The sequence below is a fragment of the Haliaeetus albicilla genome, chromosome 5 (genome assembly GCF_947461875.1).
Source record: "Haliaeetus albicilla chromosome 5, bHalAlb1.1, whole genome shotgun sequence".
NCBI classification, from domain to species: domain Eukaryota; kingdom Metazoa; phylum Chordata; class Aves; order Accipitriformes; family Accipitridae; genus Haliaeetus; species Haliaeetus albicilla.
Genome location: NC_091487.1, coordinates 35517088 through 35543625, shown reverse-complemented (window position 1 = coordinate 35543625; position 26538 = coordinate 35517088). Strand labels below are relative to the sequence as shown.

At 45.8% G+C, this 26538-nt stretch overlaps 1 protein-coding gene across 1 annotated transcript; it reads right to left on the bottom strand.

Moving 5' to 3' along the window:
* Positions 1-720: 720 nt before the first annotated feature.
* Positions 721-11764, bottom strand: GREM1 (gremlin 1, DAN family BMP antagonist). The gene is made up of 2 exons (XM_069784106.1): positions 11440-11764; positions 721-4542 (listed from the first exon to the last, which is right to left on the bottom strand). The coding sequence occupies exon 2, from the start codon at positions 4539-4541 to the stop codon at positions 3987-3989; it is 555 nt and encodes a 184-aa protein (XP_069640207.1). The 5' UTR covers position 4542; positions 11440-11764; the 3' UTR covers positions 721-3986.
* Between the last annotated feature and the right edge of the window lie 14774 nt (positions 11765-26538).

Below are 26538 nucleotides of genomic sequence, written 5' to 3'. Positions count from 1 at the left end.
GCAATGCCACCGCTACTGCAGACAGCAGCACTGCACCGGGGTCTGCAATGATCGACCAAGTCCCTCACACATCTGACAAGGCAGCAGGTTGGAAAGGTAAAATTTATACCACTGCTGCTTATCTTCCACTGGCGGGGTGGAAAGTTCAAAGAAACCTGGTCTCTGTGTTTGCAGTCCTTCCTCAACCCTGGCCTGGCTCAAGTGCTGCCAGCAGGGACAAATCTTCCTTTTCTCTTTTATAACTATTTTTCATCTTCTCTGTCCCTATATACAGCTTGTAACATGCTGTATTGTGAAAGTGTTCCTTACTCTTTTTTTCTAAAAGCAGGAGTAAACTGCTAGCTAGACGTAAAACTGAGATAAGGTGTAAGGCAGGCATGCCGACTCCAACTTTAACTCTACAACAATTCAAGGCTGATTTATATTTTGAACTGTCACTGTATGGTTTACAAGGGGAAAAGTGCGAGTAAAGATTGAGATTTTCCTTCTATAAATTGTGGAAGGGTGAGGGGGAAGTGACAGATCTCATTTAAAAACCTTATTGAAGTAGCCGTGTTGAATGATGGTGCCATTGCTTGTCTCTGTGTCTCATTGTCATAATGTAAGCACTTTTATAATTAGAAGAAACCACAGAAGTCAGAGTAAAGTACAACAGATCCAGAAAGAGCTGGAAACTTAAGGAAGAAATAAAAAAAAAGCCAACCAACAATAGACATGGGCTGGAGAAGATATTTTATTTATTTGTTACTAGTAGTTAAAATGACGTACAAAATGCTGGGAAGAAAAAACTCCAATTCTATTCAGTTACAAAATAATTAAAACTTCATTTTAAACCAAGTTTTGCTTTGTGAGACCGAGCATGAAAATACTGCAGCCTTAGGTTATATAGTCCATTGTTTTTAGAATAAAGCAGACATTTAAATACATATTGTGGTTGATATTAAATATCTCGTATAATTGTAAGTTAGCAGAACTTTCTTACTCTCAGGCAATAACTAGCAATTCATAAAAGTTCTTTGTATAAAATTTACATATGGGGGGGGGATTTGTCTCAAGGGGAGTTCCATCATGATCTATGCACAGGCTGTTTTGAAACATAAAGATTTGTAAAACTTTTATCAATTTTCCTTCAGAATGCTAGCCTAATCTTAAATAAAGAAGCCAGTAATGTCTGAAGCCTTGCTTAATGGCTAAGGGTTTAGGGACATAGCAGTCACTGTAAAAGACAATGGGAGTTTTGCTGTCAATTTCATGTGAAGAAAAAAATTCATTCTTAAGGTGTTCCCGTTTCTTGAACAGAAACTCTAGCTAGTACAAAACTTTCAGCAATGACTGAGATTGGCCCTTTCCCCTGCAAACCAACTCAAAAAAGTTATTTAAAGGAAAACAACCCCTGCCTATTATCAGTGAAAGAGGATTTGTATTAATAATAACATTAAATATCCATATCTTTCTGTTTAACTATTCACATTCCACACAGTGGAAATCTACTTCCTGTAATTCCAGATTTTAAAATTGGATTTTAAAATCCATGAAGAATGTGTCAAACCTGCTGAGTGAAAGTACACCAGATAAAATGCATTTTAATAATATCAATCAACAAGTTGCAATCTCTTAATCTTACAAACGCAGACCTCACAGCAGTGGATTTTACAGTAAAAATGTATTCATTGCAGAGACGCAGGATATCGCCAATAACTGCGTGATGCGTTGTGTAACAGCTGGGGCATCTAATCTAATGAGGGCACGCAGGATGCATCTGCGACACGCCACTCTGTGTATTTTTCCCTTTGGACATGCTAGTAAGGGCAGAATTGTCTTCCTTGGCATTCAATGGACAGAAATACTGTCAAGATAATCACCTTATGGCTGAGAGAGGCATCTGGTGTGAGAGAGAACAGTTACACTGATCGTGGGTACTAGAGAGTATTGCTGCTGGACGGAGACACTGAGCCCTGGACGATCCAAGCCCCATCACACAGTCAGTGGGGACCTAACTCCCGTTCCACTCACGTCAGTGATGCCAGGGTTGCTTTCAGGCCTGGTACTGACTCTGGCATGGGAACATGCCTTTCCTTCGGTACCCCACCGGACAGGACTGGCTGCTGGGGCCCTGCCGGCCCAGGCCCAGGCCCAGGCCCAGGCCCCAGCCCAGGCCCCGGCCCCGGCCCCGGCCCAGGCCCAGGGAAGGTGCGCAGCACCCTGTGAGCTCTTCAGCACCGGCGGGAAAGCGCCTTTGCAAAGCCAGCACCCAGGACAGCATGAGCAGTCTGCACGCCATGTGGTCCAAGGTGCAGGCGGCGAGACAACCCCCAGGCTTCCTTCCCATCGAGCGCCCGCGAAAGCAAGGGCAACACGCGTGGAAGGGCTGCCTCTCGGGTCCGATGGCCCACCGCGCTAAACCAACTTCTTTTGCAGGACCTGTGCTCTTGCCAAAACCTACGGCCCTGATCAAGTTTAAGCTCCTAATCCTGAAGGAAAGAAAAGGCAGGATAACCTCACAGGTGAGATTCATCGAGCTGTTGGAAGTAGTGTGTCCCCTTTTATGGTTTTTTTCCCCCAAAAGAGAGGGGCAGTTAGCCCTTAATTTTCAGGAAATTCTCTTTACTTAGTCCAAATCCAGTATAAATGCAAGTCTGTGGTAAAAGATATAAAAAGAGGATTATTGCTGGCAAAGTTCTGCATCTCTTTTTCAACAAACTGCATGCCTGTGGCAAAGCTAAAATAACAATAACAATGCAATGTTTACTAGTCATGAATGTCGTGTCTTTTGTCTCTTGTGTGGTTATTGCATTTGCAGTCACATGATGCTTGTTTTAATTTTTGCTTTGCTCTTTATGTACTAAATTACTGCCATTCTGTACTTGATCTTGGTTAGCGAGATTTTTGTGCTGTGGTTATGTATGGTTTTTATGTATGTGTGTGAAAAAGAGAAGGAGAGAGTTCGGATACACACAATGGAGTATGCATACTCATTGTATGTACGTATAGATACCAATGACTAAAAGATACTGCACGTACATATATATGTAGATATGAAGAATAACTGATATCAGAAATACAAGACATCAAATGATCTAGTGGCACAAGAATGGGTTTTGACTGATTTAGAGAGCCATTAGAATTCAGAAGTATATTTATAGCCTTGTATATAGTTTCTCTTTAATTTATGTAATATATGACTAGGTATATAAATTAAAGCAAAACGTAAACAGAAGACAATATCTCTTCCTCTGTGTCTTCCTATTTATGTCTTTCCTTTTTCTACTCCCTTTTGTACTCTCCCCATCTACTTACTTTGGCCTTTTGCTTTCTAACTTGCTGTAGCTCTGTTTTCCATCCACCTATAGTGACTTTTCAGCACTCCCACGTCCCCCCATTGTTCTCCAGACATGGCTTGTGAATTACAGTTATTTTTTTGAAGAAGCATGTTACAAACTCTTGATACAGCTGCTATTTTCAGTGATGGTTTTGCTATGCTTTAAACTGCTTTTTGCCTACTTCGTATTTAAGAATAGATTCATGCTTTCAAATATATTGTCCTTTCACTTTGATGTTTCTCTTAATACAGTAAAAGCAAACAGCACAGCAGGTGAACATTAGCAAAAGCCACAGCTCCACTTTCCCAGCAAGCGGCAAAAATGTGAATATACACTAGGAAACCTAATTCATGACTGAGGGTAAACAAATTTTTTTAATATTTCATACCCCTGTTAAATTTTTTTGCCATAGTGAACATTCATATATTGCTTGTACACATCCGTTTTCCCCCTTACACACAAACACACACACACATGCGTGCCCTTCCTTTACATAATTTTTTTTCCTTTGTTTTTGGGGTTGGGGTTTTTTTTGCTTGTTTTAGGTAATTCACTAGGTTCCTTTCAGTTTTGTCCAGCCCCAAGGTATACTAGTTCATGCCACTCACTCTCACGCTGGCAATGATTGCGTACAGTCAAGAGTGCAATCGCTACGTTTGTCTCAGTTTAGTCCAAGTCAATAGATATACACCGGCATTCCTTAACTCGGGTGATTCTTTTCTTCTTTCTCGGGGGCTGAAGCTCAGGGCAATTGAGTGTAACAGTCATGGTGGTGAATTTCTTGGGCTTGCAGAAGGAACAAGATTGGAAGGAGCCTTCTTCTTTACGGACATGCCTGGGGATGTAGAAGGAATTGCACTGGCCGTAGCAGAACCTGTTGATAATGGTACGACTGTTGCAGCCTTCTTCATGGATAGTTTGTTTGAGGGGTTGAGTTTTACACCAATCCCGCTTTAGGTATTTGCGCTCAGTGATGTGCAGTGCCTCCTGACTAGACTCCAGCACCTCTTCAGCAGGCATTGAGGTGCCTTTTCCTCGTTCTCGATGCCTAGAGCCTGACTGCTGCTGTGTCTGCATTTGCTCTGAATCATTGGGCTGATCTTTGTCAGGAGGAGGGATAGCACCTTGAGATCCACGATTCCTCTTTCTCCCTTCTGCTGTTGGTAGCAGAAGTCCCATTAGAAGAAACACAGCACCGACAGCATACAGTGTGCGGACCATCCTATATGGAGGAAGTTGAGGGAATAAAGCACAGTTGTGGATTTCAGATATCAACAAAAGCCAGGTATGCAGTAAATTTTCAGTTCCATAAAGGAAATGTGTGTGTGTGCATGCACACACTTACAAAAGATAAGCATTTAGCCTTTACCAGCTGGAAAGCTGCTTCCAGATTACCAAGTGATAAAAGCTTTCATATATGGTGATTGGAAGTCAAAGGATAAAATAAGTCCAAACTAAAGTTCATTTTGTGTAGCACGCATCTTTTCCCAGCTCTTTTCTCCATGTATACTACCCTAGTTAAGAGTTCTCATTCCCTTCTGATAGCTCACTGACATCAGGAAGGTTGCTCCTTACTCACACTGGTGGAAGAACAGATTTTATGCTACACAAGGATTTATACGACATAGCTATCTATGGTACCAGAGGACTAAACTCTTTCACTCAGGAGATCTAGTCTAGCTATGTGTTCCTTAGTCAGACTCAGAAGCTTTGTACAGCTTCTTGCATAATATACATCCAGAATATAATGTGCATGCTGTATCCACCTGTTGCCTGAATTACAGCGTCCCAAGCTCTGTCACACTGCACCTCTGAAGTGGTCCACTGTGGCTGAGTGTGATGATGCTTAAGGTAAGAGATGTGCAACAAGACAGGCAATTAACGTAAAAGAATATTTAGGTATAGGTTAAAAGAGATGCATCTGTAATTTCAAATTACACCTTCTCGCACATTACTCTGAACCCTTGACAGAAGTTATACAGATGCAGTCACAGTGTTAAGAATTTTTCAGATATCTGAATTTTAATCATTATATACAGCATGATATTGAAAAGACATATGAGGACAGCAGCGTTTTGTACACAACATGAAGCATCATGTAGTTTGTGCATACACAAAAAATACATTTCAAGAAGTGCAGTAAGTGGAGACTATCAGGTTCTTCAAAACTGCAGCCCTGCTCCAAACCTAATAAACAGCTTAGGAGCAGCCTTTCTTGCCTCCCTTATTCCATCATTTCTGCTGCTTCCCAAAACTCTGAGTTCTTTTGGCTGCTCAGTCAGCTCAAGACACCAACCAGCCGGGAAGAAACTCATCGGCTGTCACACTTTTCCCCCTTCCAGAAGTACCGTGGTCTCCATGTTGTTCTGGAAAGCCAGGGATGTGGCAGCAAGACAGACAGATCGGGGAATGAGGCTCTCAGGCGACCCTCCCTGTGGGAGCTTGGAAGAAGCCAACAGAAATGAGCGACTGCTTGCAAAAAACCCGTAAAACGGGAGAACCGCGAAGAGGCACATGCACTGAAAAGGGGAAGAATTGTGAAAAAAATCCTGAGGAAGTTGGTGTCTTCTACCTGCTTGGAGTGCTGTGGTTGTATCCCTTATTTGACTCGTTTTATCAGTAAGGGATAAACTAGCGTTTGAACTGAAAGTAAGGGCACCGTCCTGGACAGCTTTATCCGCTTTGCCTGAGACCACACAACTAGGCAGGAAAGCAGCCAAATGCCAATACTGTAAAGGCCACCTAGAGACTCAGCAGAGTACCATCTGCTATAAAAGATAACTGTTATTTCTCAGTTACTAGGTCTTTCCAGTCACACGGAGAAAATAAATGTTATATTATGCTGTTCAAAAAGTGCTTCTCACTGAATGGACTGGGAAAGGAATTGCTGGAGTGGAAAAGTATCACGGGGGGGGTCCCGCGTATTCAGGGATTTGCTTGTGGATCTAATGTTTTAAGTCTTTGTCTACAGATTGTTAAAACACCTAGAGTTTATAATACATATGATAAATATATGCATTAGTTTTATTCATTTAGGTTTATGTACCAGTATGACCTATGTTTGGCAGAAGCTTCAGGCTTCAAGCGAAGGATGTAAGAATGACGTTATTGACGACTCCAACAGACAACTTGGAAGGGCTGCTTTTAATATCTAAATGAAATATGGTACAGAACATGCAATTTCAATAACCTTAAGGCTCTGACATAGAACAAAAAAAACAGTTGGGATTTCTAATTGAAGACTAATGCAGCATAATTTCAAGTGTCAGCTTGAAATTCACATTTGCTGTTTTTTCCCCATTTCTATTACAACCTGAATGTTATTTAAACATGTTTCTTTTTAAGTTTAATTTTGTCTTTAAAATAATTTTTTAAAAAAGAGTTACAAACCACTGCTTATTTCCTCAGGAGACCAGAATGACTTCTTCCAAAACTATTCCTATTTCTCCGGCAACTGTATACCCATGCTGTATTTAGACAGTATTTTAATATGCACTTTATTTACTCAAGATGGTGCCAGAGCCTTAAAAGAAAAAAAAAAAAGTCATTGCATGCAATTGAAAATAAATTGGTAGTTTATAAGCAGTGCCAGGAAACTTCAGGTGTTTGTTTAGTGTCCTATAACTGAGTTAAGTTCCACCAACATGAACATGCATATTCCTGGACTACTTTTATTTCTACAACTGATGACCTACACATTGCTTCACTTTTTTTTTTTTTTTTTTTTTTTAATAAATGTGCAGTTGTTGGCACAGTAAGGTCTAGTCATGTGAAAATGAGGTGTACTTTGGGATGGGAATTTGGGAGAAATTTGGTGATAATGTTTACTATTGTAAGATCTGTATCCCCAATTCATGCATCTTTATTAAGCATGTGCTTAACCCTAAGGAAATGCAAGCATGTGTTTCAATATAATCCTAAACTGGGGGAGGAAAGGTAATTTTTCACTGAGTTGGTTTCCAGCCTTAAAGGTGGAAGCTATATTACAGGCTCATAACAGAAATCGTGATTCAAATGAAAATTAGCAACTCAGCAAAAACTTTTGTTATGGTCACTTCCAAAACACACACCTAAAAGTAAAAGTAATCCAATCACTTAGGGATAAATACAGTTTAAACATAGACCCACAGAACAGGCTGTGTGAACCTCATGATCCCCACAGCAGCTCAAGCAGGACTTTCTTTTAATAGTAACTTATTAAACATTTCTTTTAAAAATTAAGATTATTTTTTAAAAAATGCAAAATACAGAGGAAAATGAGGTGCCATGCTTCAGTAAGGAAAGCCACCGACATGCAGTGTGGGCGCTCTGCCCCACCTCTGGTCCCAAGGCAATGCATTTGCTTATGAGAGAAGACGACACCTCTGCTTGCTTATGTTAGCAACTCGCATGGTTCATCCATCTATGAATTAGTGTTTGTGAACGTTTCCTTAACTGGGGGGGGGGGGTGTGGGTGTGGGGTATTACTGCAAAAAAATAGAACACAGAAGAGTACAATTAGCTAAATCAGTGTTACCATACCCAAAGGTGTACCAAAAAGAAATCTCTCCTGAAGTAGATGTATTTTTTTCTTGTCACAGCCATCACTCTGCAGAAGTAATAACTCTGGAGCTTGGGTAGGAGCTGTGAGGAATCAGGCTGTAAAATCTTACATTCCAAATTTCTGCAAAATTTTCAGTACTTGATACTAGCTGTCACATTGGCATAACCAGAAATCCTTTTGAGAGTCTATTTGAGAATCCTTTGAACGAACAGATGACTATAACCAAAATGGTCAATTCCCACTTACTTCATTCAGATCCAGAGAGATCTGATAGGATTCATATTTATTTTTAAAAAGTAACAAAATACTTCAAAAATCTATTCTTTCCATATTTCACTGCTGAGTTCTACTTTTCATCATCTGTAAGCTCTTAGTCCTGAAGCCAAGAGAAGTTTTATTGCTGACTTCAAACAGGAGCAGAATTGGGCCCTAACATTCATATCACCTCATATGCGGTTGATCTAGAGCCTGGGATCTCATCATCTAAAACAGATTAGGAATTTTGTGGATTAATACTAGCAACCATTCATGGAGAAGTGTAAATGCTTTCAGGTTTATTATTTCATACAATTAAGCTGTAATTTTTTCGTTTATACATTTTCTGCTATAAATTAAGTATCTCCACATGTCAGTTCATAAACAGAATTTCCCTAGGAGTTCCCAGGCCGAGTCAGAAAGTTATTACTGAAATTTTTAGCACAAAGCAACTTGTTTGAAAGAACTGGACGGAATCCTGGTTCTGTTGAAATATACAGGAAAATTCTCACAGACCTCAGCAGGCCCGTAATTTCATCTGTGAACCATATTTACTAGGAAAATATTATGATGAACCATGGACTCATGTGCTTCACAGAAAACATGAAAAATAATCTGACGAAGACCTAAAAAACCCAAATGTATTTGGTGGGCTTCAAATACCAGCCAAAGAAAGAGGCCAAACACAACCCTTTGACTACTGAGAAAATTGAAGTGGTTTATGTCCCAAAGGATCAGCATAATTTTATGCCTGGCTTATTATATATGAATTACAGAAATAGTCTTATGTAATGTTTTCATAGTTCACAGATCTGTATTTTTAAATATACAAAAAGGCATGGCAATGGCGGTTCCCAGAGAACCTTTCTTTTTTTTTTTTTTTTTCTGAGATCAAGACAGCAAAGCTAACATCTCTGCTTGGTAGAATTTGGATACATTTACATTTCAGATAATTTCTTCTTGTGAGTCGTGGAGATGGCTTTTGTTGAGACACATAATGAGCGTAGGCAGCAATAGAGAAAAGAAAAAAAGACCTTGGAAACGTCTTTGAGAATCCCCCCTTTAAGAAAGCGTTGCTCTGCGGGACATCCTACGGGGCTCCAGGGAAGTTGAACATCATGGTGGGCATGGCCGGTACCAAACCCGACTTAGACTTGCCTGAAGACGCCCACGCAGCCTGACAGCTCCACGCCGCAGAGCGCAACTCCCTTCAGACAGATTTGCTCACGGAGCCCTACAAGCACCAGCACGGGTTGGCTCCCGCGCACAGCCACGCGTACGGACGAGGAGCAAGGCTTCAGCCACGCGTTTCTGGGTGACATCGCCGAGAGGAAAAACACCCAGATGCTCTGGCACAGCGTGGGACTGCGTCCCGAGAGGAGCAGAGCGCTGCGGGCACTGCCGCCCCTCACCACTGCCGGGCAGTCTGTGCCGCACGCTGCGTGGCCGGTTACTCGCAGGCTTTGTGGGGCGGCGAGGCGCGGGGGCGGGAGAGCAGCCCTGCCCCGGCCCACGGATCCCCGCGCTCGGCTCGGAGCAGCTCTGCGTGGCTGCGGGCTCGCCGGCGCTGCGCCCAAACGCCTCCGCGCACCCCACAAAGCGGGCAGCTGCACCCCGCGTCCCTTCGGCCGCCGGGGCGCGCCAGACGCCCGTCGGTGTTGCCGAGCCCCTGCCTACGCAAAAAGAGGTTTCCCCGGCACCGGACCTCGGCCCCGACGAGCGACGCGGGGGTTCGCTCGCCAGCCTTTCGCCGAGAGGAGCCACCGGCGGGACACCAGGAGCGAGACCGCAGCTGACGGCCGGGGGCGGACGCTACGGCTCACAACAGCAGGCCGGGGCCGGGCCGCGCAGCCCGCCGGGCCGGGGGGGACCGCGCACCTTCCCGGCCCGCCGCCGCGGCCCCGCACCGGACAGGCCGGCCCCGCACCGGACAGGCCGGCCCCGCCGCACCGCCCAGCACGCCGAGGTAAGAGCGGGCTGTCGCTGAGCGCAGCCTGGGTGGGTACGCCGCAGGGATCGCCGGCGGCCGTCGGGGGCGGAGAGGCCGCCGGCTTGGCTTGGCTTGACTCGGCTCGGCTCGGCCGGGAGCGGCTCGGCCCGGCTCCCGCGGGCGCCGACGCTCCTCGCGGCGGCTGGCGACACCACCCGGGTCTCTCCCGTGGGGGACGGGACGGGACGGGACGAGGACGACGGCCGTCTAGGCTTAGCCAACGGGGGACGAGCTCCCTGGAAGTGACTCCCGAGCCCCCGGGGGATCGCATTAAAACGGACGGGGCGAGTAAACGTGGGTCCTCCCGGAGGGAAAAGCCCAGCGCCAGGTCGCGCCGCGGGCCCGGGGCCGAGGGGAGCGAGGCCGGTCCGCGCCCGCGGGGAGGGCTCCGGCCAGGCCGAGCCGAGGCGGGGGCCTGTCAGCGCGGGGAAGGGGAGCGGTGCCCGACGGATGCAGGGAGCCGTCGGGGCGGCAAAACGAGTCAGGTGGGAGGGCAGGGCCGGGAGGCGGCGGAGGGGAAGGCGGAGGGCCGCCCAGCGCAGCGGCGGAGCCGCGGTCCGTCCCGCCCGACGGCGCCCGAGGACGCGCGGTAGCGGGACGCGCGGCGCTGCCCGCGGGCGCGCAGCCGGTGCGCAGCCGGTGCAGACCCTCCGCTTCGCGGCGCCCGACCCCGCCGGCACTCAGCGAGGCCCCCGGGCGGTGCGGCCCCCGCCCCGGGGAGGTGCTGGGGGCCCAGGCGCACGCTCCGCCGAGCAGCAGAGGTTTGCGAAGGCGGGCCGGGGCAGAGCCGGGGGCTGAGAGGTCTCGTAGAGGGCAGCTCGGCGGGACGGGACGGGACGGGACGGGAGGGGCCGGGGCCGGCACCTGGGGATCTGCCCCCGCCCCGCTCCGCGCAGAGGCCGGGCCGGGATTTTGCCGTGTGTCGGGTGGGCGCCGAATCCAATTTGTCGGGAGTGATGCTGTAGGCGGAGATGAGAGGCAGAGCTAACGGGGCTTTTGCAATCCCTGGGCTTGTCAGGGGAGAGAGATGTAACGGCGCCCTCAACCCCAGCGCTGCAGCGGGGTTGTCGGTGTCCGCCTCGCTCCCGCCGACGGGAGGGACGGGTGTCACCCTCTGCAAAACCGAGGCGCCACGGAGTTTTGCTAGACACCGGTGAACGACTCCTCCCCTTCCCCCTCCCCGAAGGTAGGAGAGAGAGATTCAAATTTTGCCTCCCACAGAGACCGGCCGAACTCCGTAGCTGCCGTTCCCGTCTGCGCCCCCGCTGTGAGTGCGCGCAGCGCGGCGCGGCGCGGCGCGGAGCGGAGCGGAGCGGCGCGTGCCGGCTCACCTGCGCGGCGGCGGCGGCGGCGGCTCCTCGGCGGGGCCCGGCTCGGCGGCGGCGGCGGCGGCGGCTCCTCGGCGGGGCCCGGGGCTCTGCGGGGCTCTGCCCGGCGGGTCACTCGGCGGAGCGGGTGGCCTGGGAGACCGGAGCTGCCCGGGAGTCCATAGAGAGAGAGTCTCGGATCCTGCCGACAAATTGCAGCAGCGCCGAGCTGTCTCCCATTTAAATGTCTGCCAGCTGAGATCTGCTCTCCAAGCCCCTCCAGATCATTGGACAAGCGCCTCCAAAGCCCGTGTTATCCGCCCCCTTTAACACTTCCATAAACTTCCACCAGGGAAAGCTTTCAGTCATCCAGATAAACACTCGACTACTTGCCTCTCTTAAAAGAATCGGTGCTAAAGGTCACCACCCCAAGGAATTGTTCCTGGAATGCACAGAAAATTCACATTTTCCATCCCCATTAAAGTATGACATTTAAGAAGAGTTAAATCCCCCCCCTCCGCCCCCGGCCTCCGCTGCCCTTCCACGCACGCTGCCCGGGGCCGTCGGCCGGGCTGCTGGGGCGCTTCCCTGCCCAGGAGCCGGCCGGGCGAGCGGTGCCGCCGCAGGGACCCCTCACCGGCCTGCCTTGGCCAGGAGGGAGGCAGCCACCTTTCCGGCCCTCCCTGCTACGAATCGCCATTGCTGAGGTTTGCCTTCTGTAAATATGCCGGGAGTTACGCAGCTTTGGCAAAAAAGCCCTGTGTGTATGGAGGGGGGAGTGTTAAAGCGTGGCTCCCGGTCCGCAGCCACGCTCATAGCTCTGTATCAGCTACAGATATTTTTTTTTTCTTTTTTTTTTTTTTTTTTTTTTGGTCCCGCAAGAGGCGGGACGCCGCGGGTGGCTTTTTTCCCTCCCGGCGCTGCGTCTCTCAGAGGGCTGCGGGCTCCTCAGGCATCCCGCGAAGGGCAGGGACGGCGAAGGAGCGGAGCGTCCCGCCCGGGCTGAGCGCGGAGGCGGCCGGAGCCGCCCGCCCGTCGGGGCGGCTGCAGCGATGGGGGCCCAGCGCGCCGCTCCGCGCCCGCGGCCGCCCCGCAGGCGGCCGCTCCGGAGCCCCTAGGCGAGGCGGCCGCGGTGGCCGGGCCAACCCCCACGGGATCCCGGGGGTCGCTCGGAGCTGGGCAAAACCCAGCGGGGGCTGAGCGTCTTGGCGGACCGAGCCCTTCGCAGCCGGAGCCGGGGGGCGCAGCTCCGCGCGGCGGCTGCCCCAGGCTTACCCCGCGTCTGCAGCCAGCGTGGGGTTGGGGGCGTCGGGGGGCAGAGCCCGGGGGGGGCGAGGGGACCCCCCTCGGTGCCACCCGCCCGCCCGGCCCTCCAGCACCCACGGTTCTCGTCTCCCACGGGCTTTTTCCCACGGAGGGCTGCAACGCTACCGAGAGTCACTGCGAGCAGGAGCCGCCTCTGAAACACGGGTTGACCTTTGGGCTTGCTAATTAAACAGAGGCGTCTGTCAGCTGCCACTTCCAGCGGTGGGCATCACCCAGCACGAAGCAAAGCAAAGAGAAGTGCCCTGCGACGCACCCAGGCCCCGCAGACAGTGCTGCAAGCACCGGTTTGTTTTCTCCTTACTGTCCGGCATGAAATTACTGCCCGCGAACGAACCAAACCAGCCCTGCACCTCAGTCACCTGGCCCTGGCAGCGAGCACGCGCCTTGGGCCTCGGAGAGGCCCAGATCTCACCTGACACGTGGAGGTTTTTATTGTCCCTGGGTTTGCAGATGGGGAAGATGAATTAAAATGAAAGGATCTGCTACATTAGGGATGCCAGGGCTAGGCAGGATGCCAGGATGCCAGGTTTCTGACTTTTCACAGTACTTAGTAGCAGCTTGCTCTTTGCTAAGGCCCAAAGCATGGCTCCACTTAGTGCCAGTTCCACAGGTGAGCGCTCAGCAACGTAGTAAATTAGGCCTCTTGCTGTAACTCACACACACATTCAGCAGTAACTTGTTAAAAAATAATCACGTCAGTCACAGGGCAAGGGACCATAGTGCAGTGGTAGGTGGCAGCCTGAGAGAGAAAATGTATTGGTGTGCAGGGGCCACTGAAATTCAAATACAATGAAGGGGGGAGGGATTACTGGCAAAGAATCACAGCAAATGACATCTAGAAGGATGGAAGGAGAGGCCTAGGGAATTTTTAGGATTTTTTGTTACTGTACTCAAAAAAGTACTATTAAAATTAATAGATGTTTTTAATTAACTGGGGTCCTTCCTTTGTGAATCCAGAGAAAAAGCTGCAATTCCCACCTCTCAGTATGTTGACAGACTTTATGCTCCTTTTCTTTTTCTTCTGTTAAGTAATTGTACTGACGTGTTCACCTCTCTTCTGCTCGCTGTCTCTCACTCTGACTACTTGCCCTAGAGCTGGGCTGGGGGGCTGCCCCTTTCCCAGGGCCGTGGTCAAGGCATTTGATACTGGAGGAAGTGTTTTCTGTGGTTGCTCTGAGCTCCCGTTGGTGCCTGATGATGGCACTGGCACTGCATGCACTTCCAGGCATTGCTGCTGCCTGCAGGCAAGCTGCCTCTCCGCTGTGTTTTTCTGCGATGTACTTTACATGCCACTCTGGCAGTGACCTTCCTAGATGATGATACTTCTGGGCATCTGTTGCAGAGCAGTCATCACCACTTTAATGCCTCACTGCAGTCAAGCATCTAGCCAGAGTGGCTGATGTGGAGTAGATCTCAGTCTGACTTAAAGCAAACTAAGAAACCCTTTAGGAAGCATCTCGAGGTGTGGAAGATATGTTGCCTCCTCAAGAGCTCTCCCCATTTCTTGTGGCTGAATGTTCTGCACCATATTTCCCCATCTGTTTTCTTTCACTCAGTTCAATCGCGAGTGTTTCAAGTAGGCAGTAGCATCTTGGGTCCAGCAAGACAATTTTTCAGATTTCTCTGATTGTTGCAAAGTAGAATTATTCCTGCAAGAGTTTGCCTGCTCATTCAGAAAAATAAACCAGTTGGGTACCAACAAGGTAAATAATTGTAGCTGTATCTGCTTCCTTGGACTGAGTGGAGGTAGAAATAAATGTAATAATAATAATAAAAAAAAGACTTGGCAAAAAACAAGAAGAAACATTTATGTCTATTTTTTTTCTTTGTAGTTGAGGGTGTTGGGGGAAAGACATCTTTCTCCTCATTGTTCTTTTAACATCAGGTATCCAGATAATTTCCAGCTTAGAAGTTTGTATTCCTTTTACTGCTGGATTCTTTAACAAAACATTCTCCAAGTTTACTCCAAAGGTTCATCTGTGCTGGTCAGATCCCAAGTAAAGATGAGGTTCTGCTATCTTCTGGCTTAAAAAGCCCCCACTGCTTAAAGAAAATATTTCCCTTCCTCCCCCCTTATCCACACCTGAAATTCTGTTGATGCTCAGCAGTGCTGCTAATTGGAGCTGGAATACTGATGGGGAAATTGTAAAGAATTATTTAGCATAAAAGCGGCCTATGGGAATATGCATATTTTTGTGGCATAGGTTTGAGAGGAAGAGCTTCAATGCCATGGGGTGGTGATGGCGCGTACTATGAACCTGGCTGGATTCAACTACCCGCTCGCTATTGTTTTGTTGGGCTTTTTTTTTTTTTTTTTTTTTAAGTTTCCTCTCCCATTTCTTGCTGGTATTCGCTGTGTGAGTTGTTCTTTGTTTTAGTGGAACAGTAAGAATTGTTTTAAGCTTAAAAGAAGTGCTGTACTTAATTCTTGCAGAGAAAAATGTTATTGGGCTGAGCTCCTGTCTGCTACTGCTAACTTTGAGCGCTACTCAATATATCCTCACTGCCAGGACAGTTGGCGCCTTATTAAAAGCCTTTGCAGAGAAGCCAAAGAGTGACAGGGGCCAGATCCTCTTCTTGAGTAAATTGGAATAGCTTATAATAACTTCAGGGAGATGTAACTGATTTATGCCAGCTGAGAATCTGGCCCTAATATACCTAGAAATCCAACGTCTCTCACTCCTAGACATGTTCCTCCAGGTCAGAAGTAAGGCAAGCTGTCCAGGAGAGACAGGGCACATCTGAACTGCTTTACTTGGTATTTTGAACTGTTCTGCTAGAGAGAGAAAGGAGCTTGGTTTACAGGGCTATGAATCTGGCACCAATTTACAGAGGAAAAACTAAAAGGGTACATAAAACTCAGCCATTGATGACAAAATCTCTCATGTTTTCAGTGCTTTTTGTATGGCAGTGACTTGAGATATTTCCTTTCTGTTGGTAACGTTCGAGAAGAGTAATGCCAGACCACTCTATTCATGTATTTTGAAGGAGAAAATATGAATGTATGCATCTACATACCTACCTACCAGCATGCCTCAACTTCTTGTTAATACAGAGGTAGTGATGATTTGCTGTGCTTTTTGCCCTTTAAAACTCCAGTGGTGCTTGTGAAAATCGTGTGAAAATGAGGGAGCAAAGTGTTAAGGAAGAAGTTGTCTCACCAACACAACCATAACTTTTCTCATTGAGCTTGTAATGAGGCTAGTAGCAAGCGCCGACTTCCACTGCGGTCTGCTGCTCGCCACCTGCCACCCTGGGAGGGATTTAAAACTGCCCAGCGGAGGCGCGAGGTGATGAAGTTTGGCACAGTTGTTATCTGATGCAACAAAAGATGCGTGCGTTGCAGAGATGTCTGGTTTCAGAAATGGATTTTGCGGGATGTGGTCTCAGAGATGAGGGTTATCTTCACGTTACAGGGATTGTCGACCTTCTGGTGGTGTATGTGGCTGATCTTCCTAGCTTGATGGGCAAGATGAGCAGTGTCATTCATGGCTTGGAGCATAAGCAAGATTATATGTGGTGTGTGTTGGGTGGGCTGTGCATAGAAATGCTCCATCGTTAGTGTATCGCCCAGGTATGGGAGCTTGTTTGCTTTACATGGGGAAACCCCCCCGTGTTTTGTCATAGAAAAGAAGTGATAGCCCTGTGCGGTTTAGATATATCCAAAAGTAACGGACAAAAAGTGGTATGATAAACTAAGGAAAAACATTTTTTACTTTTTATTTCAAACCTAAGTAGGTAGACAGTAATAAATGGCATAAGATGAGGGATGGAGATGTTGTAGGCTTTCGTTTCAAGTTACTCTATTAACATAGCAGTCCTATGGTTCTTGTTCAGGTACTTCACTGTTTATTCTATTACAGATTACCGTATGAAAAAAATCCTCATTTAAATAGGGTAGCTGAACCTCATCTGACCATTGTACTTCATATCAATCTGTATAAAATAATACCAGAAAAGGCTTAGGTTAGCCTGAATTGAGTTAAATTTCTCATAAAGTTTACTAGAAAAAATCAAGCTTGAGACTGTGCAAAAATTACTTGAGACTAGCAAAGTTCTGTTTAATTAAAGAATGTAAATCTTTATCTTATTTGAGTTTTAGAATTAATGTTCATGTGGCTGAGGCTCCACCCCACAGCCTGAGAAGAAAGATTTGGATAATACTGTACTTACTGAAAAAACAGTATTTTAGATGTAGGTTGACAGAACATCAGCATTTTAATGTATAGATTTCCATCAGGTGAATGAGAGAAAATTAAGAAGGGAAAATGTTTGTTTGTTTTTAAATGAAATATTTTGATTTTTTTTCTTTTCAAAACACTACTTCATCTAGGAATATTCCCCCCCCTCCGCCCCTGTTTCATTTGTGAATGTTCAGAAACAGAACATTGGAAATCAAAAGAATGAATGGGTCCAAGATGAAATCCCTAGCTTTTAGCACCTAAATACTGTAAAAGTCTGGGATCCCGCTCTGAATAGTATGGTGGCCTGGTATGTCTGAAAAGCTTTCTTGTTTAACATATACTACATGTAGAGTCAGGTTGTGAGCTTGTAATGATCTCTGCACCTAGAGCCGTGGTCACCCACCAGCATTCTACTCTGCTATGTGCTGCAGACATAGAACAAAAAAAAAATACATTTTCTGGCCTCAGAACACCTACATATATAATACAATCCATATGTGACTATTTTTCAAAAGTGATTTAGAAAAGCTTATTTTATTAGGATGAAGTTTGACTGCTGGACAAATATAAACTTTCATGCCAAATGAGGAAATATCATTTGTCAAGCTAACCTTTTTATAACTCTCTTCACAATTTTTTTTGATGCATCTTATGTATTTGATGGCTATAGAAGAATTTGCCAAGAAAATGAAAGCCATAAAATACCCGTGAAAAATTCCTCTGCCCTCATGCATTTGCTTTTCTTTTTCTTCTGTCTCATGAATCTGTAGGAGGTGTTTGCTGACATGTGTTGCTTTCAGGGCAGCTCTGGAGCAATATGTGATACAAGAAGTGACTCAGCTAAGCAAACTGAGTTTGTATGACCATAAGAAGCCCTTATAGTCTGAAGTCATAACTGGGAATTATGAAAGGAGGCATCTAAGGAGCTCAATGTGTTATTTGATTACGTATTTCACTCCAGGGATATGACAGCTATGAAATACAGTTTCCAGTTATGCTGCAAAACTAAAAGACTCCCTTCCCACACCTCACCGCGTCCCAACATCTTAGACAGATTACATACACTTTTAAGACATGTGTAGATATCTCATACACAGTCCTGGCAAAACAGTCCCTTTTACTCCTTTCTTGCTGTGATGAAAGGCAGTTTGTTGTTGTGTAACCAGGATGTTACCTGGAAGAGGAGTGCTTTCTCCTCCTTGCAGTGTAGGGGCTTCTGTGCAGCACCTATAGTGCATACGATGTCAGCCTAGCAGGTAAGGTAGATAGCTGGAAGTTAAGGAGTCGAGGCTTTGTTCCTGACTCTGCCACTTACTGCCTGTAGCGAAAGAAAAAGGAGTAAGAGGCGCAGGAGAACTATTTTATTATGTCAGGAGAACTATTTTATTATGTAAGAAGATTTGCAAGGCTTTTGTTTTGGTCTGTGGGGGTTTTTTTAATCCCATTGCCCTCTTCTCAAAATTGAAATCTTATCTGTTCTTTTTGGTTTTCCTGGCAATATCAGGGTAAAAACAGAATACCAGATAAAAAAGTAGCTTTGCAGGAATGAAAGAGCTGAAGCCCGTTTTGGCTGAGACAACAACTTATTTAGATTGTGTAGAACTTCTGCATTTTATATTTGAAATCCAGTGTCCCAAAAATGGCTGCTGTGTTATGGGAAGGGAAGAACTCTGTTAAACAGTTGTACTGCTCCAGGATCAGTTAGTCCACTTCTCAGAGTGAATACTAATGCAAGTGGGAAGAAAAACAGAACTCTTCCTCACTGCCATTTTTTGTTTAGATGGTCTCTATGTCAAGAAGAAGAGGTGTAAGAGGTACAAGTGCCCCCCACCCCCCATCTTCATCCTTTAACCTGTTTCACTCACACTGATTTTCTCTTGACTCCATTTCCCCCCCCTGTAAAACTGCAACAGGGAACAGAGCTTTCAAAGGAGCCAGAATAATTTTGGCCTAGATCCTTAAAGCTTGTTCAGTACCAAACTTCCCATGAAATAAGCAGTTAATAAGGGGAGTTGAGAGTTCAACTTAATCTGGGAAGATAAGTCATATTTTTTTAACTTTCACTTATTTTGTGTCTACGTGCTTGAATGCATCCATTTTGAAATTTCTGAAAGCTTTTAACAGGGAAGAAGGCCTTTTAACTTCTGTAATGCTCCACAATAAAAAAAATTATATTTCCAGTGAATAAGCCAAGTTTTCACTGTTGTGGACAAAAAAATCTAAAGGCAAAGAAGTGTTTAACCAGTTGTGGTTATCTAAAAGAACTGCTAAAGATAAGGCTCCAATTTAGCAGTCTTTGTTGATTTGAATAGCATTTTAACTATATACATAAATGCAAACAGATATTTAAGTGCTTTGGTAAGAAAAGTGGACTTGTGTGCATACTTCAATTTTTTGCTAAACTTAGATTCAGACCGGAATCCTGCAGGGACTTGCCAGATGCTTGACTTTGTTTTCAGTGGGGCTATTCGGAGTGTATAAAATGAAGCGCATACAACCATCCAAGAGCCTTTCTAAAAGACCCAAAAATAATTTAGATACACATCTTTCCCCTGTTACAGGGGGAACATCTAGTTGATGTGCATATTAGAATGCTAAACTTTATGAACTTAAGAATTAAAAGTACAGTACAATAATGATAAAATACAAAAATAGTCTATTTTTTATCTGTATAGTTACCAAAACTTTACTCTTTCAGAAATTGCCAAAAAAAAAATCACTTCTGGGAAACTACACAGGCGAGCCTAGGGCCAAATCTCTTGTCTTGGTATTTCCAACTGCTCTGTTTTGCTTCTTCTGTTTCCTTGTCAAAAGGATCCTGTTTAGCCTGTTTGGCTAAGGGCAGTTGGATATTTATTCCTTGATCTTTCCCTTTTTTACAGTATCTTGAATTCTAATTAGCATTTTTCAAGTCCTTTTACTTTAGTCTCCAAACATAACTACAACAGACATCACTCTTCACTTTTTGTGGAGCTGTTCAGAGCCATGGAAGAGCTGTCATCTTACGTTCTGGGACTAACCACACTGCCTAGCAATTCTCTGCTTTCATTGGCAGTTTGATGAAAATATATTTTTTTAAATTTTTTTTTTTCCCACAAATAACATGCAATTCAAAGTGCCTGGAAAAGCGTAAAATCACTTGATGTTAGGAGAGACTCTCTAAATCAGCTCGGGAGCAATCCTGTAGGTGTTTGTAATTAATCAGGCACCAAAACCTTGGAGCTTTTGGATGCACTTTTAAAAAGTCTAAAAATGTAAACAGTTTTCTTTCCCCTCCCCAGGAAGTCTTAATGCACTAAAGACGTAAGCGAAGAAGTTAAATCGCAAGTGATCGAATCAATTACACTTCAGATCAGACTGTGGCAGGGCTTTTTGGTACTCAACCAAATGGAACTAGACTCCTTGTAAAGGAGGCATTATTATTTCTTGTCAGGGTTTCAAAATGAACATATGAATTCACAGTAAAAAAATACGTATTTTTCCTTTTGAAAAATATAATAGAACATTTAGAGGAAAGAATCCTTGGGAGCTGGCATCACCAAAGCTATCAGACACTTAAAAAAAAAAAAAAAAAAAAAAGAAAAGATCCTTGTAGCTATTTCTTGTTCTTCTGATCCGACAAAAGAGAAAACAGAAACGAACAGGATATTTTCCTGGGTTGTGAGGCAAAGAAGAAATCCTCCTTTTCAATACAGTAAATTCTTGGATTCAGAGTTTATGACTTCTTTTGGCTCTGCCTTTCCTGTAGGCTGAAGTTTTTACACTGAGACAGCTATCGTGATGTAAAAACATATCAGAGCCAAGGTACGGTGGTTTTTGTCTTGATCTGATTAGTTGAGATAAAACCAGGTGAGGGCACAGGCTATCTGGAGGCAGAAAGCACTTTTTTTAATCCAATGGAGATGGGACAATTTGTTTAGAAAGCTTCTGCACATTAAGGAGGAGGTGACTACTACAGTCAAGTGTAACAAGCCTGCCTTCCTAGATAGAGAAAAACCACCATAACCAAATGGTACTTCTTTATTTCTAATTTAGAGAAGTACTTTGTAAGACCAAGTACTTTTATGTTTTAGTATCTCAAATCAAAGTGTTTGTTTTATCTGGGGTGCAGATCCTTCTTGCTTTGAGTATACTCCCACCAGCTTCTGGAAAAGCTTTGAAAACCCCTTCAGTATTTGACCCTGCATATTTTAATAGGGAGAATTGCACCTGAAATCATCTTGAAAGGAATTATTCCTGCTGGTGTGGAGGAAAAGATCGTGACTTAGCTTCAATGCTGAAAATGCTTATAGCAAGACATGTCTTGCTATAAGGAGATGTCCTGTCAGCAACACTAACAGGGTCCCTTAGGGTCACTGGAGCCCTTGGTGAACAAACCTGATGGATGACAATGATTGCAAGATCAAATTTGTCACTGGAAAGCTAACAGTGAGTAAGAAAGTGGGGTTTTATATGCTTTCTTTTCAACAGATGCAAAATGATCTAAAGCTATTTTTTAAGTTACTAGAATAAAGAATGCAGAGTCAAGTAAATGAACTCTTGCTAATTTGTCTCACTAAGTAACATTCTTCCAATTATTTGGGTAGCAGCTAAATACATCTAATTTTCCTGCAAAAATATTACATTAAAAATGAGTAAAAGAAGGCTGGTATTGTTTCAGGAATCAGAAAAGAAAAGATTGCGGTCTCTATCTGCTCACCGGAGGGGTTCAAGCCTGTATCTCCTACACCTCCAGAGGTGTAGCCTCTGAGCCGTGAGGCAGGAGCCTATTCGTATGGAGGACTCTGCACCTCCCCTGCTGAGGCTGTTCAACAATTCAGGAAACAATTAAATAAAGACAGGGAGCCAAAATAAGGCATCTGGTGGGGAGGATGGGGGAGGGTGGTTGGATCGTTTTCGCCATGCTCTTAAGACTGCTTCTGTATTTTTATCCAGTGCCTGGCTGGCTACCCAAACACTCCTTGAGGATTAGCTAGAGCCCAGGTGTTACTCTGTCCTTCCTCATGTTCACCCTGCCCTACTAACCACTAGATGACAAATTTGTGTTCATTCTTGATCCCCTTCTCTGATGCTGTTAGAGCCTTGATTCTTTTGCCATACTTCTTCCAGACACCTTTTTTTTTTTTTTTTTCTTTTTAATTAAACTCTCTATTTCTGCTGTGGTATTTTGTGCAATGCCTGGTCCTGTAGACGGATGTGAGGTGGGTCCTTACCAGGCTGATTCCCCCAGGGAGTATAGGGGAGGAATTGCCAAGTTTGTGGATTCAGGTTGGATTTAGGACTGAGATAGGTGTAGAGCTATGCAGGTTCACCAAGTTTCAAACAGTCCTAGGCATGCATGGAAGTTGAAGTTTAGGTGCCTGAGGTGTTTCATTGACAAGAAAACATAGTTGTGTATAGACTTTAGCTGCCTAAGGAATCAGGCAAGGGAGTCAGGGCTTGAGGAAAATGTGCTCGGACTTTGGTATTTGTATTGCACGCAAGTCCAATGGTGGGCACTTAAGCCTTTAGTGGAGCCAGCCCTCAATCTCTTTGCAACTGTTCACTCATCTGTTAATTGGAAATCATTTCCAGTTTTGTAAACCTCCAAATCAAGAACCTTCAGATACACAACAAAATAGGCACAAAGTGTTTTTAACAAGCGACTGGTATTTTAGGGGCTGCTTATGAAGGTCTTATCTTCAAGCTTGCGGATAATTCTTGTCCTTTTAAGGGCTCATAGGTCGCTGCTGAGAACATAGAAACACAGCAGGAAATAGCCAATATGGTTAGAAATGAGGATATAGCCTCAACTACTAAAGCAGAACATATTAATGTAATTTAAACTGAAAGAAATGTATACTATTCTGACCCATATTGCTTGCATGCTGGATAACTTGCACTCATGAGAACCCCTGAAAACAAGTCTTCTGAGACTCCCTAACTTCAGACCCATAACCATCAGAAAGCCTGCAGCAAAGTTGGAGGCACTGTGGGGATAGCAGGAGGAAGCTATAAGGAAACAGAAGCAGGGCAAACTTTTCTGTTTTTTTTTAACTGTGCACACATTACCTGCACGTGCACAAACCCCTATGGCAGCTGAGTTGTATGGTTGTTTGGGAATTTAACCAATAGCCAGGGCTTATGCATGAACTATGATAGCAATGCTTATCTGTTATAACAAAGAGTTTTGAAGAACTTAAATCACCTGTGACTATTTTTTAAAATTGATAAATAGTTTATGCAGCATTAAAAATAGGTTTCTTACTTCAATTGCAGTAACACAGCTTTAAAACCCATAAATCCTATAGCTATTGCACTGCCCGTTGGAGTCACTTAAGGTTTTGCAATTGAGTTAGTCAGCAGCGTTGTTAAAAAAAAAAGGGCAAAAATAACCAATGGTGAATTACAAGTGCTTCTCTGGATGATGTGACTTGTTCTTTCATGAGTCTGTTTTGTCCATTTGGAAATATAAAATGCCACAATGTGGTATTTTATTTCCCAGTGTAGAAAGGTGTTCTCTGTTAGGATAAGGAATCAGGACCACATTTCCCCATAGCGGCTATCCCACTTGAATTTCAGCCACTTTTAGAGGACTTTTGGACATTAGAATGTAGATAATGCACTGAGGAACTGCTAGGGGGGTTTGTTTGTTTGTTTCTCAGAATAAAGAATTAATTACAAGAGGCTAAGCTGTATGCCCCTTCTATGAGCTAACAAATACTCAGACCTAAAAGCCCTATCATCTGTAATGGAGATCTTTGGTGACTCCCAAGAAAGTTACATTGTCATATGGTGGTTAGGTTCAGAACAAAGATCTGAAATAAAAGTAGTCAGTGTTTATACATTTAAAATCAGGACTTAATGGTCTGTAAATGAATGACACTGGTTAGGGAACACGGGAGAATTTGAGGCTAGGAGCAAATAACACATTATTTTTCTTTGTGCTTTCTCCTTTGCCTCAGTTTACAATGAAATTTAGCCACCGACTCCCACTATTGTTTTTCTTGGATAGCAGAGTAGGATGAAGAAACACAGTGATTAAATGTAAAAGACACCCATGCATTGCATTAGGAACTGGATTTGGTAACAGGAACTATAGGAAAAAATAAAAAGAGGTGAATCGAGCCTACCTAATCTTTAAAATCTGAAGACATTCTCAGTTCCTACCATCTCTGATTCCTTCCCCACCTCTGCCCCACATACAAAAATAGACCTCGTTAGTAAAACAGGAATTTTTTTTGAGTTCTTTTAGTTCCAATTGGTAATGCTGCTGCCATGATACTCACATCATTTAAAGTTTGTTATGCTCCCATGTGTTGAACACATGGCTAGCAGCTCTTCCAGCCACCAGGATCCATGTAATCACAGCAAAGCGGTTAGCATCATAAAGAAAGCAAACATGAACTGATACTACATACTTCCTTCTCACGGTGAATTAGGATGATGAACTGGAATTCAGTGCCAGTCTTCACCTAACAGCAAAAGGCTTGAGTATGGTAGACCTGGACCATAATATGGAAAGAATTCATTTAACCCTTTCATTGTCTCATATTTGGAAATCTTGGCTTGGGACCCAGTCCTGTGCCAGTCAGCCATGTGTGCGGTTCACGGGGCCCTTCATGATGGTAATTGCACCCTCTTCTTCTACATTCAGCAGCATTCAGTCAGCGGCGAGGCCAGCAGAGCCAACAGTAAGTGGGCGGCTAAGCACTGGATGGAGGCGGACTGGCAGGTTCCCGAGGCCCAGGAGCGCCGGGGAAGAGCGGAGGGACCCGGCCAGAGCCGGCGGCTCTCACGAGAGAGGCTGGCGCGGCGTGGGCGTTGCCACGGCCAACCGCGGGCGATTTGAACGGCCCCGAGGGGCGCCGGCAAACAGGGCGTGGCGCGGCGGTTGGCGCAGGTAGGGCGTAGCCCCCCTCTTCCTCTTCCCAGCTGGAGAAGGCCACTCAAGCGGTGGGCGTCGGCCCAGAGGGAGACCCAGGTATGGCTGCCACTCGGGTGAAAGCCATTGTTAGGAGAAATGTGGCAACGCAGACAGAGGTCCCGTGTAAACGTGCAGCTGTCTGGGTCTCTGGCTGCGGGGAGTGCCTGAGTCTGTCACTGATGCTGGAGGGCAGCGGGGGCACCTCTTGGGTGAGGTGTGACCAGGTGGGTGATCTGCTCAGCCGGGTGGCAGAGCTGAAGGAGGAGGTGGAAAGGTTGAGGAGCATCAGGGGGCGTGAGAGGGAGAGAGATTGGTGGGCCCACACCTACCATCCCTGAGGCAGAGGCAGCAGATGGAGGCTCCGCAAGAAGCGGAGGTTCCCCTGCCCTCTTGCCACCAGGCAGGAGGGGACCTAAGAGATGGAGGGGAATGGATACAGGTCCCTGCTCAGGGAGGCAGGCGAGTCTCCTCCCGGTCTCCCTCACCTTCCCAGTTGCCCCTACACAACAGGTATGGGGCTCTGGAACTTGAGGACCAGGCCCGTGAAGATCAGGGTGTAGATGAAGTCCTATCTAGGCAGGTGCCTAGGCTCTGTTGGGCAGTCCCACGCATTCTCACATCCTCTGAAAAAAGAAAAAGGAGGGTAATTGTCGTAGGTGACTCCCTTCTGAGGGGGACAGAGGGCCCAATATGCAGACCTGACCCATCCCACAGGGAAGTCTGCTGCCTCCCTGGGGCCCGGGTAAAAGACATTACCGGGGAACTCCTTGGTCTGGTTCAGACCTCTGATTATTACCCATTGCTGGTTGTCCAGGTTGGCAGTGATGAGATTGCAGAGAGAAATCCAAAGGCAATCAAAAGGGACTTCAGTGCACTGGGACGATTAGTGGAAGGATCGGGAGCACAGGTAGTGTTTTCCTCAATCCCTTCAGTGGCAGGGAAGTACACTGAAAGGAACAGGAAAGCACACCTGGTTACTACATGGCTCAGAGGCTGGTGCCATTGGTGGAATTTTGGGTTTTTTGATCATGGGGAGGTTTAGACGGCACTGGGCTTGCTAGCGACAGATGGTATCCAGCTATCTCAAAGGGGTAAAAGAATCCTCGCTCGTGAGATGGCAGGGCTCATAGAGAGGGCTTTAAACTAGGTTTGAAGGGGGTAAGGGATAAAACTAGGTGCACCAGAGATGAGCCTGGGGGCAGCATGCCGATGTTAGGGGTGGATTTGATAGGCCAGCTCAAATGCATCTATGCCAATGCACACAGCATGGGCAATAAACAGGAGGAGCTGGAAGCCATCGTGCAGCAGGATAGATATGACTTAGTCGCCATCACAGAAACATGGTGGGATGACTCCCATAACTGGAGTGCTGCAATGGATGGCTATAAGCTCTTCAGAAGGGATAGGCAAGGTAGAAGAGGTGGTGGGGTGGCTCTCTATGTTAGGGAATGTTTCGACTGTACAGAGCTACACGATTCTGATGATGAGGTGGAGTGCTTATGGGTGAGGATGAGAGGGAAGGCCAATAAGGCAGCTGTTGTGCTGGGAGTCCGTTATAGACCACCCGACCAGGTTGAAGAGATGGATGAATCATTCTGCAAGCGGCTGGCAGAAGTCTCAGAATCATGTGCCCTTGTCCTTGTGAGGGACTTTAACTTTCCAGACATCTGCTGGAAATACAACACAGCAGTGAGTCAACAATCTAGG